Here is a 13,091-nt window from a genome sequence, read left to right on the forward strand (position 1 = left end):
AGTGGAAGCAGTGTTCTCTCTGCAGTGGTCCAACACACCCCCTGCTGAGTTAGAGCTCTCCAATCAGTTGGGAACATGAGCTTTGCTGGTTGCAGAACTATAGGTCTAATTCTGTAAGGGGAGTGTCATACCTTTGTAATGAGACCTCTGCTTCCCCTTAGAGAGCAAGGTAAGCACTGTGCAGCTGCTGATTCCACAAAGAGAGCAAGGGTCCTTCTTTACAGCAAGCTGGCAGGTAACAGACTTTTTTGCTCAAGCTGTTTTAGAAAGAAAACATACTGTATCAGCCTATTTACACCACTTGTGTTCAGGGCTGCTCGCCCACACACCTTCAAATTAGTGGCTGTATTCATGCAGCCGCTACATCCCCATATACCTAAATGGACTGCCTTCACACAGCACAAATGGCCCATTTATGGTTTTCAGTCCCTGTACACACGGTCGGACTTTCCGATGGAAAATGTGCGATCGGACTGTGTTGTCGGAAATTCCAATTGTGTGTGTGCTCCATCTGACTTTACGTCGGAATTTCCGACACACAATGTTTGAGATCTTGATCTAAAATTTTTCAACAACAAAATCCGATCACTTAAATTCCGATCGTGTGTAGACAATTCTGACGTACAAAGTGCCACGCATGCTCAGAATAAATTACGAGACGAAAGCTATTGGCTACTGGCCTCTTTATAGTCCCGTTGTAGGTGTTGTACGTCACCGCATTCTGAATGATCAGATTTTCGGACAACTTTGGGCCAAAATCCGTCTGAAAAAATCAGATTTTGTCATCGGAATGTCTGACCATGTGTACAGGGCAAAACACTAACCGCGTTTCGGGTGCAATTATCGAATAATGACATTGCAAGCATCATGTACATTTGCAGCACGTTTCCAAAACTTCAGGCAAACATTAAGGCTGGGTTCACACTGCAGAGATGCGGGAACGCCGCAAATCCGCGGCGGGTTCCCGCATCGCATGCCTCCCGGCGGCAGTTCACACTGCCCTATGCGAACTGCTGGGAGTGTCAGTGAAACGTTAATGACACCCCCAGATCAGTTCGCATATCGCAGTGCGATCTGCAAACTCGGACAGGAATCGGATCGCATGGGTGTTCACACCCATGCGATCCGATTCTGCTGCGGACCAAAAAAAAGGGTGCGAGTTTGGGGCGGGTGCGATGTAAATTCAGCCATACTATCTGTATGGCTGAACTCGCATCGCACAGAGATCGGATGTGATTTGCACTGCAGTGCGAATCACATCCGGTTCTCGTAGCAGCAGCAGTGTGAACCCAGCCTCAGTCCTGAGATTTATATAAACCAACCACACAGGCGGATAACACTTGATTTGAATACAAAGCTATCTTCTCTCCCCCATCCTCCTCACTGGACAGTGGAAGAGCAGCAGTAGGCTGAGGTCACCCCTCTGCTCTCCTCCTCTCAGGTTGCTCCTTGTTAACATATTTGCAAGCACCATATCGGATTGGCTCCAAGTCCTGCCCCCTTTTCCCATTCTGAGCTCTGCTGTATAGTGATTGCCACAGGCAGTTACTAAATCATATTTAGGTACTTAGGACCAGTTTGCATCATGCCCGCACCTTAACGAAAAGTACCAGTCAATCCAGTGCAGACAAACGCACTATGTTTGTGACCTGTGTTTGTATTGACACCCATTGCAGACTGCAAATGGAGTGCATTTTGCATGTGACGTTAAATCGCACAGGAACGCACAATACGTTCCTGTGCAATTCATGTGCGAACATGCTGTGAACCGGCCCTTACACTGCTTGTACTTGGAAAAATACATTTCATCTTGTATTAATGATAACAGAGCTCTATTCATTTGTGTCTTTTAGAACTGCCTGCAGCTCAGCCATAAAGTTGTTTCTTTTGCTGTTGATCTATCCAATCCCCTCTTGCTAATTAAAAGATAAAAGTTGGATGTAATTCATAATATAGATTTTTTTTTCCCCAAGAAGATAAAACAGTGGAGGAAGATAAAAATAATACAGGGAGATCACAAATCATCCTACTAGAGCAGGGGTAGGCAACCCCCAGCACTGGTGGTGCAAGCGGCACCACCAGTGGTATGGGGCCAGCTGTATGGGGCCCCCGTGATTTCTAACAATGGCCCTGACAAGCACCATACGCACGTGTGGGTAAATACAGAGCCAGAAGCCATTCACTTGTATTGGGGGCTATACATGGCACACGTAGTTCCCTGGGTGGCAAAAAAAGCACACAAAGCTACTAAGTGTCCTTGTGCATGAGGCCTTACATTTCCCCTTTTTGGAAGCTCTCTGCACTGTGTCCCCCTCCTCTCTGCTTCCCTGACTTCCAGTTTGTATTATCTACTGAATCAGGACTATGATTCCTTGTGTGCTGCCTGTAGGACCCATGCTTCCCCGGAGGATACTGTAGCACTAGAGCACAATTCTTCATGTTGTTTAAATGCAAAATTGTCCCCCCAAGCACACTGTATGCGTCCCCCAAGCACAGCACCAAGAGGCATGTAAAGATGCAGTACTGGTCAGGAGTCCACATATCCAGGTGACTAGGCTAGGCCTCCAGGGCGACCCTGCATGGCAGCTTAGCCACCATATAGGCATTAAATGTTCAAAGGTTTATTATGTTGCAAGGACTGCACATAGAAGTGGACAGGAAATGATAATGATGTAAGGTATGTTGCTACATTTTCTTTCAGCCAAAATATTTTTTTTAGGTCTGCTACTGATGTTGGGTGAGATGACCTGACTCACAATTGGCTTTCCAATTTATCCCAAAGATGTCCAGTAGTGTTGAAGTCAGGGCTCTGTGCAGGACACTTAAGATCCTCCACACCAAACTGGGCAAAACATGTCTTTATTAGGGATGAGCTTGGGCTCGATCTGAATCCAGAAGTTAGCTGTCAATGCTGGACCAAAGAGCAGCAGGGGAGAGATCCCCCCCCCCCCCTACCTGTAGTTGAATGTATACAAAGGGGAGTTGATGCTTGCAATATCATTGACCTAATATGACCACATTTTGGCCAATGACAATGACCTAATCTCATTGGCCCAGCAATGAAAGCTAAGTTCTGGGTTCAAACCCATTAGTCTTTATTTGGCTGGCTTTGTCCACAGGAGCACAGTCATGCTGGAACAGGGCCTTCACCAAACTAGTACCACAAGGCTTGAAACACATAATTGTCTAAAATATCTTTGTGTGCTAATGTTTGTCAATAAAGATGTGCTTGATTTTATACACTTGGTTATGAATTTGGATTTCCATGATGGTGGTGGTCAGATGACCATGAAAGTGATGGTCAGATGCCCATGATAGTGATGATCAAACTTTTGCATATATACTGTAGTGTATTTGGCTATAAGACCCCTTTTACACCGAGGGCGTTTTGCAGGTGCTATAGCACCTGCAATCTGCCCTTATACTGCTGCTCCGTTGTCTCCAGTGTGAAAGCCCGTGGAGCGGTGCTCTGGCAGGACGTCAGGAAAAGTCCTGACAGCAGCTTCTTTGGAGTGGTGAAGGAGCGGTGCTTTTACCGCTCCTCCACCACTGCTCCCCATTGAAATCAATGGGGCAGTGCTGCAAAAATGCAGATATTGCGGTGTATTGTGGGTGGTTTTAACCCTTTCTCAGCCCGCTAGCGGGGGGTAAAAGCGCCCCGCTAGCGGCAGACATGCGCTGCGAATCCGACGGTAAAACGCCACTAAATATAGCGCCGTTTTACCGCCGACGATATGGGCAGCTTGGTGTGAAAGCCATCTTAAAGTGAGATGTATATGCAGTTATCAGACTGGTCATATTTATTGGGATAGCTCAAAAGAATAGAGTAAATGAAATGTAAAACATAAGAAGGTAATTTAGGATGAAATTCTGGGGGCATGGCTGAGGGGGAATCCCCCTCCTGTAAATCGGGGCACATCCATTCTTTGCGGCTGAAGATACTGTGGGTCTGTGTCCATCATACTTCTCTCCTTTTCCCTAAACAGAGAAAAGATAGTGGCGTTAATACCCCCCAAAAAACAAGTAAATTAATTTATGCATATTAAAGAAGAACAATATATGTTCAGTATAAAAGTATATGTTCTCAGATTTCCGAGAGATCTGGCAAAAAGACAATTTGGTGCATACAAACTGGATTACAAAGTGGTCTTGTGTGATCATTGAGAAGAATATTTCAATTAAATGTTGTCTGCCCAGAGTTCAGCTTTAAGGATTTAATGGAAACTTGTAATTTGGTTGGAATGTCTGCAGCTCCTTATTTTAAAATGACATGCTGCTCTTCAGTAAGGTCTCTTTTTTACTAGTGATTGGGGAAAGGAAAAACCACAAAGTTGAGCATTTAGCTGCAAAGGCATATGCCAGAGCAAAAATGATCACCACCGTCGTGTTCAGTGGGCAGTACTGCCCACTGTATGTGGCCCATTCAACTAAATAGGGGCACTCCATAACCACCTTGCAACCATGTGCATTGCATGAGCTTGTGGAATGCTAGTGTGGGGTTCAAGGGATTAAAGCAGATGGTGAGGAGGCAATAGGAGGTCTCCTCACCATCTGTCAAATTGCTCCACATTTGAATCGCTCTTCAGAGGGCAACGTTAGTGTAAACTAACCTTTAAACTTGCTTTCTCATGCCTTGGTTTATAGATGACGTGAAACAGAAACCATAACAATGAAGAGACAACCAAAATCAGTTACCCCCCTTGTCACCAGTTTCGTGCAGTAAGCCTGACCCATCACTGCATAAATTTAATCTACATTGTGTTTGATTAAATCACATTACCCCGCAGCCTCGTCTCCCCCATGCAGCCACATAATACGCTTACACCATTATCAATATGCTTCTTTAGGTTCATTAATCTCTGCTAATTATGCATTCAAGGATTCTTGTAAGCAGATGTTTCACTGCTGTTGTGGAAGGAAAATGTACTATTTAACATAGACTGAGAATTTTGTACTAAGAAAACATACTTTTAACAAAGTGAACTTGATCTTGAGCAGAATTTCTAAAACCCCCATACATACCTTTTTTCTTCAAGTCTTCATGTCTGGTGACGACATAGCAATTTATTCTCCTGCTTCTGGTGGGCATTCTTCAGGGACTGCGAGGCACTTGCATGAGCACTGCTCAGTCCTGGAGCACTGTTAGCCCAGCCTGTGGGGTGACGCACCTCCCAGGGAGACTTGCACATGACAGGCTGGGCTCACAGGAAGTGGGCAGCATGATGGAGTATCATTCTGCGACTAGAAATGTAAATTTAAAACGGCGCCCCCAATGTGCAATTTCTAACAATAATTAACCACTGCCTTAAATTTTGGGCTAATGCCCAAAATCTATAAATATATACTCCATGTATTGGGGTGCTGGCTATGTGTTAAAACATCATAAGTGTGTATTTGAATTCATGCAATCAAAGTGAATCAAAGCCAAATAAATGACCAACAGGTTAATTCCAAAATGCCATATGCAAAAAAACTCTTGTGTCAAACAATTCCAAAATACGATATAAAGAAAGACTCATAAGTAGAGGAACTCTATTGATGAAAAACAAAAGTTTTAAACAATAATAATAATAATAACTAGGTCCTTGTAAATATATGTAATATGTCTCTTCAAATCCACTTCTTTTAATTTCACCAGGTGTATATTAGTGATACATGCTATTCTTAATACACTGTACTCTTCTTAAATAATGTGCACCACCACCTAAGGTAAGTGGGACAACTCACCAGATGGCTTAGGGCCACCAGGACCCTCACCGCTTTTGAATATTTGGTCTTTATGTTTGATATATTCTGGACATCTGTTTGCTTAACTTTAACCTTTAATGTTTCCACCAAGATTATCTCAGAATGAGAAAACAATACCCGACAATCGTGCAATATATTTATTAAAATAGGCTAATAAAATATAAAATAGCAATGCATGCACATTTACTTGTGCCCTGGAGAGGCACACACTATGCGGCGCCCTGTATAATACAATTATCGCCAACGCACGTGTCTCTGACCCAGCGTGCGTTCCACCTGGGCCGGATGTGACATCAGTGGAGACTCTGAACTTCCGCTTGAATGGTCTGAATAGTGGCGGAAGTTTTGAGTCTCCACTGACTTCATGCCCAGGTGGAACGCACGTCAGCTCAGAGACATGGGCGGTGGCGATAATTGTATTATACAAGGCTCCGCATAGTGTGTGCCTCTCCAGGGCACAAGTAAATTTGAGTGCATTGCTATTCTATATTTGCTATTTTATATTTGCTATTTTTTATCTGATTAGCCTATTTTAATAAACATATTGCACGATTATCGGGTATTGTTTTCTCATTATGAGATAATCCTGGCGGAAATGCTAAAGGTTAAAGTTAAGTAAGCAGATGTCCAGGATATACCGAACATAAAGACCAAAAATCCTCAAAAGCAGTGAGGGTCCCAGTGGCCCAAAGCCATCTGGTTAGTGCCCCACCCCCCCCTTAACTTAAGTGGTGGTGCACATTATTTAAGAATAGCACAGTGTATTAAGAACAGCATGTATCACTAATATACACCTGGTGAAATTAAAAGAAGTGAATGTGAAGAGACACATTACATATATTTACAAGGACATTATTATTATTGTTCAAAACTTTTTTTTTGCATATGAGTTTTTTTGCATATGGCATTTTGGAATTAACTTTTTGGTGAGAGTACCATTCTGCTCTGAAGAGGACTGTCAACCCTGGGCTTAAAAGGAAGTCAGGGCCAATACTGGAGTTATTATTATTATACACAATTTATATAGCGCCAACGCAGCGCTTTACAATGTATAGGGGGAGACAACACAATTACAGTACAGTTCAATACAAAAGGTACAGGAGGGGCCTGCTCGTAAAGCTTACATTCTAAAGGGAGGGGGTGGTGGTACAAAAGGTAATAGCTACAGAGAATGATTTGATGGGAGGTTTGATCGAGTTCAGAAAGGGTGAAGATCAGGCATATATTTGTATTGGGGGGGGGGGGGGGGGCTCAAAAAAAAAAATAGAATTGTAGACTTTCACTTGAATCTATTGCTAGGGGCAACACCACCACTATTATTTATAACAACAGAAAACAAATTCTTCTTTTGTGATATTTGTAATATTAATCAGCTTTGACTATTTAAAGATCCCATTATGACACTTCTAAGAAACATTTTTTTAAATTGCGTATAAAACCAGATACACTGCTTGCTTTTGCTGGACCATGTGTATCCAGCATACGGGTGACCATAAACTGGCTGACTACGAAATCATAGTCAAGGAGATGTCTGCATAGGATGTGGAGATAAGGCTAAGCGACTCAACTATGAAGGAAAACATAGGAACTGGGGCGCAAAAAAACGTCAGCAGGTGCTCTGGACTGATGAGTCAAATTGTTAAATTTTTGGCTGTAGCAGGAGGCAGTTTGTTTGCGAAGGGCTGGACAGCGGCACAATAATGAGTGTCTGCAGACAACAGTGAAGCATGGTGGTTCCTTGCAAGCTTGGGGCTGCATTTCTGCAAATTAAATTGAAGAATTGGTCAGGATCAATGGTGTCCTCAATGCTGAGAAATACAGGCAGATACTTATCCATCATGCCCTACCATCAGGGAGATGTGTGATTGGCCCCAAATTTATACTGCAGCAGGACAACGACCCCAAACATACAGCCAATGTTATTAAGAAATATCTTCAGTGTAAAGAAGAACAAGAGGTTCTGAAGTGATGGTTTGGCCCCCACAGAGCCCTCATCTCAAAACCATGGAGTCTGTCTGGGATGACATGAAGAGACAGAAGGATCTGGGGCAGGTGCCATCCACAGAAGATCTGTGGTTAGTTCTCCAAGATGTTTGAAACAACCTACCTGCCAAGTTCCTTCAAAAACTGTGTGCAAGTATACCTAGAATTAATGCTGATTTGAAGGAAAAGGGTGGTTATGCCAAATATTGATTTCATTTGGCTTTCTCTTCTATTCATTTACTTTCCATTTTGTTAACTAATAAAAATAAACTATTAACACTTCTATTTCTGAAATCTTTCTTCATTTACAGCATTTTTTCACACCCGTGTAACACTTTTCCACTGTCCTGTACATCCATCCTAATGTATGAAACATTTGAAAAATTTTAATACAATTTCTTGAACAGAAAGCTGCTAAGCAAAAGCCAGTGTACTCTACACCACTGGTTACACTTCACATTCATTAAATCTGAACCAACATTTGGATCTAGTACCTTCCATTCATAATTTCAAAGCATGACAAGATAGGGAGTAAATCACATGATCCCTGCACTTGGGCCAGTTGGGCAGCAAAGGGAAGGTAAATGCAAGAGGTTAGGAGGGCATTTAAGTGACCCTACTGCTTTACCATGCTTGGGCAAAGCATAGGTCCACTTCAGAGGATTACCTTGTGTGAAAAGTCTTGTTTCAGCCAGTCACTTTCTGATCTACCCGGTGGTGCAGACTGTATTTATAAAGGAAACAATACAAGAAACACCATTACCTGGCTTGTTGCTCTTTGCGTTTTTGGGCAAGGTATTTCTTCTTCACATTCTGAAGCTCATTGGCCAGTCTCTCAACCTCATACTTATATTCCTGACTCTGAGATTCGTACATGTTCACTTCTGATGACAGAGCCTACAAACAAGTAAAATGAGAGATGTCTTTGTGAGTACTAATGGCTGTAACTATACACAAATGGTGCCACAAAATCATTAACGGACTCCATGCAGATGCAACAATTGGGGTAAACAAGACTTCATATTAACAAAACACTGTTTGTAATTACTATTCCTCTTTAAGGTTAAATAAGCTACAAGACCAGTGTTTGTAGACACCAGAACAGCACACACACAAGCGTGCACCCCCTTCCAAAACCATGGGCAACAATATGGAATTGTCCCCCTTTCGTCCACTCTTCTGGAAGGGCTTTCCAGAAGATTTTGGTTTGTGTCTGCAAGGATATACAGTATACCCATTTAGTCATTAGAACATTTGTGAGGTTAAGTACTGATATTGGATAAGAAGACCTGGCTTACAGTTGTTGTTCCAAATCATCCCGAAGATGTTCAGTACGGTTGAGGTCAGGGTTCTGTGCAGGCCCACCCAAAATCTTCCACAGTGGAGCTGGCTTTGTGCACAGGGCACAGTCATGCTGGAACAGAAAAGAACCTTCCCAAAACTGTTCCCACAAGTTTGGGCAAATGCTGCTAGGTTGTATGATAAAAGCAAATGCATGGCTGTGTTTAATTTTATACACCCAACAAGCTCATACAGGGGTGATGGTCAGGTATCCACAACCTTTTGCCCATATACTGTAAGTATATAAAAAATTTATAATATTGGACGTAGACAAACATAGATGGCTCCAGATAAACCCATCAAGCCTTTAGAACTGAGCTGACCATACTGGCTGAAAAGTTTAGTTAGCTATTTTAAGCAAACCACTTGCACCTAAAAAAGGTTTATGAGAATGACTTGCCATCAGTGAGAAAGCATTACTTAAGGCCAGACTTTAATCCCTCATATTCTTCTGCATTTTCCAACATGAAGAGAGTTTGAGGCCATTAAGGATCGCAAGATGGCTGCTTCGCAACCACAAAAACCTGGCGTTTGTTCCCTATTTTTTGCAGCTGGAAAATTTACAGCCATACATATGAGGTATGCACATGCTGGCGACTCCTTGCCTTTAGTTGTTTTGTCTTTTCCCGTAGTGTCTGCTGATAGATTTGCAGTTGCTCAGCAGCTTCTGGTCCCGGTTGTCGTGCTAAAATGAGCTTTAACTCCACATAGAGCTTTTCTTTCTCCTAGAAGATAAAAAGAATTATAAATTACCATCACTTTTAATAATTTTAAATAAACATGCAGGTGTGGGGCTGGTGGTCCAGGCCTGGGCTCGGCACAAATTTCCATGTGGCAGACGCTCCCCGTCCCACTACTCCAGCTTGCTTGCCTGGGTGTCACTGGTTCATCAGCCCCTGCGCGGGGGGGGGGAGTGTAAACCAAGACCATACTGCCCCGGCTGAGGGAAGGGCACCACCTACAAATAGTTGGGTGGCACAGCTTACCTTACTGGCTGGGTGTGGGTGCCTCAACCCCCATAGACATGTGTGTGGGAGCAGAGCAGCCTGTGTTCTAGGTGTATGTGGGAAAGGTGGAGGTGGGAGAGTGCCACACTTCTGGAGGATTTCTCTGTACACACCATGGAGCTGAGGGGACCTCACTGGACATATATACATCTGACTGAGTCAGTCTCTCTCTCACTCTTTTTCACTCTTTTTCTCTCTCTCATTTTCATTCTCTCTCTTTTTCATTCTTTTTTTCATTCTCTCTCTCTCTTTTTTCTCTCTATTTCATTCTCTTTTTTTCCTTCTCTCTCCATTTCATTCTCTTCTCTCTCTCTCTCTCTCTCTCTTTCATTATTTTTTCTCTCTCTCTATCATTTCCTTTCTCTTTCATTCTTTCTTTCTCTCTCTCTCTCTCACACTTTCATTCTTTTTTTTTCTCTCTCTCTTTTATTTTATTTTTTTCCTCTTTTTTTCCTCTTTCATTATTTTTTCCCCTTTCTCGCTTTTTTCTTTATCTTTCTCTCTCTCTTTCTTTATCTTCTTTCTTTCTTTCTCTCTCTCTTTATCTCTCTCCCTCTCTTTATCTTTCTCTGTCTCTCTCTCTGCCTTCTTTTCTCTTTCTTTCTCCCTTTTTTCTGGGCGCTGATTTGAAATACTGGCTCCTAACTTTTAGCTGGCTCCTAGATTGAAAGCAAATTTGTCAAGCCCTGTGCTAGGGTAACATCTGGGATTGTCACAACAGTGCTGACTGGCTGTTCCTGAAACTGTCCTAAGGCACTATGACCAAAATCATTTCACTAATGCTTCAGCATTTGGTCACAAGACCAGGGTGTGGGAGTCTGATGCAGCAGTTTCCCCCATCCCCTTACCCTTCACATTTGTGTAGTGCATTACCTCATACACATTAATAGCATGTTAATTTGTGCAATAATGTGCATTGTGTTAAGGTAGTCCATTAATTTTGAATGAGCCACCAACACACCACAACACATGGAAAACTTGGCAGGAACCTTTAATTTTTTTAAGATAGTGACAGAAATGTACAGTTGGCGCATATGCAAAGTACATTTGGGTGCCATTTACCATTCATTATATATGGCACCACAACACAAATCTTGTGTTTTGGCAGGGTGTGTTAAAACGCACAATTTATCAACTCTTACTGGCAAGCAAAGATGTATTTCCACCCTGATGCCCTGTACACATGATCGGACGTTCCGACAACAAAATCCATGATTTTTTTCCGACGGATGTTGGCTCAAACTTGTCTTGCATACACACGGCCACACAAAATTGGTCGGAAATTGTGAATGTCAAGAAAATCCGACTGTGTGTACGGGGCATAAGCGTATGATCAGAATTGAGGGTATATGCTTATAGGTCTGCTTTAGATGCTGGAATTTGAAAACAAGTTTTCTATTAAGAGCTCCAAATGAGAAAATGAGGAATGCGAAGTGAATGCAATTCAAGTGGAAAAGAGGAAATGTGAAAACAACTTTATTAAGAAGAGGGAGGGAAATCTATAAAATCTCCTCTCTTCTAAATAAGACATTGCTGACAAAACCACTTTTATAAAGCGTCCATTATTCTCTCTTCTGCCTGTAAAAGAGCAAAACACTGGCGTCATTTGTTTCATCAGCTCTGTGAAAAGTTCTGACAGCCCAGGGAAGGAAGGCAGGGAGAAGGTGGGGTGTAATGGAATCCGTGTTCCTGTTTTGACATAGAAAACACACAAGAGGAATTCACCATATGATTCAACAGATCTTAATGACTGGGTTCTGGTGCTTCCAGTGAAGGAGTCACAACAGTATACAAATACATTTGAGGGCTCATGCTATGGTTGTCATGTGTCTCAGTTTCCCGCCGACAGTGTCTGTACTGAGGGGTTTGTTCCCAGAAAATGGACATTCCCAGGTTTATCCCCAGGAGTGTGTTGTTATGGCTATTTTAGTGATTTTTAGCATAGATATATGAGTGCATTTGTTGCTTTTAGAGGCTGGGCTTCCCCTATTCAAAAGCTAATGAACTGGTATGACTGGTTCATGAGCTCAGGACAGGAAGTGAGGCTACAGGAAATAGAGGGAGGGAAACAGGACATGAACAGCCACGTGCTGAAGACACAAAGGAACTGGTAGTTGAGGGAGACTCCATGATGACATGGGGGGTATGGTTTTGTGGGTCTGGCTGCAAATGAGGGTGTGGGTTTCTGGACACGGTCAGTAGGATGTCCCTGGATTTCATTTGAAAATCTGGTAACCTTAGCTCATGCACACGGCTGTCTCTCACTGTACAGTGTAAATTTCAGCATATTTTCCTGTCAACAGGCACACAGGTGCTATGTACAGCTTCCTCTAGAAGTTAATAACTGTACACAGCTATACGCATTGACATGGTGCCCTGTGACAGTTTGAGAAGGGTTAGGGGTTACCCATGATTCTCATTGATGCATATTGAGGGGCTCCAGGGTGCTTGTGTCATACAGTGGAAACTGGATTTTCAGTTTTCTCAAAGACTGGTAGAACCTGGTGTGGGTCCTGGAGCCCAGAGGCTTCACAGAGGCTTGGGAGGGATGAAGCCTTCAATCCTGAGTCCAGGTTTTGCAGATAACCAGCACACTGATGTTGCAGGTGTGCACAGCCCTTTTTAGTGTTGAGGCTGAGTATGGTTCAGGGCTTGAGTCACTTTGGGGCCCTACGTTCTATACATTACCGTATTTATCAGCGTATAATGTTTAGGAGGGAATTTTAAGGAAAAAAACTTTTAAGAGGGAAGTTTAAGGGAAAAAAACTTACATTTAAATGCCCATCAATACAGCCTTATCAGTGTCCATCTGCAGCCTTGCCCATCCATCTGCAGCCTTGTCCAGTGTCATTGCAGCCTTGTCAGTGTCAATTGCAGCCTTGTCATTGCAGTCTTGAAGTTTAAAAATGGTGCCGCCGAGATACAGAGTCCTGTGTATCTTGGTGGCTCTCTGGTCCTCTTGGCGGCTCTCGGGTCCTCTCGAGGCCTCTCGGGTCCTCTTGGTGGCTCTCG

At 43.0% G+C, this 13,091-nt stretch overlaps 1 protein-coding gene across 1 annotated transcript in view; it reads right to left on the reverse strand.

Moving 5' to 3' along the window:
• Positions 1 to 3,777: 3,777 nt before the first annotated feature.
• The window catches only part of CFAP58 (cilia and flagella associated protein 58), a 109,598-nt gene continuing 100,284 nt past the window's right edge, over positions 3,778 to 13,091 (reverse strand). The window contains exons 16-18 of the mRNA XM_077455088.1: positions 9,678 to 9,797; positions 8,495 to 8,628; positions 3,778 to 3,978 (exon numbers count right to left, since the gene is read on the reverse strand). Coding sequence (XP_077311214.1) covers positions 3,858 to 3,978; positions 8,495 to 8,628; positions 9,678 to 9,797 — 375 coding nt within the window. The 3' untranslated portion in view covers positions 3,778 to 3,857. The remainder of the gene's footprint in view (positions 3,979 to 8,494; positions 8,629 to 9,677; positions 9,798 to 13,091) is intronic.

The sequence above is a fragment of the Lithobates pipiens genome, unplaced genomic scaffold (genome assembly GCF_037356315.1).
Source record: "Lithobates pipiens isolate NorthernLeopardFrog02 unplaced genomic scaffold, aLitPip1_a1.2 Scaffold_25, whole genome shotgun sequence".
Taxonomy (NCBI): domain Eukaryota; kingdom Metazoa; phylum Chordata; class Amphibia; order Anura; family Ranidae; genus Lithobates; species Lithobates pipiens.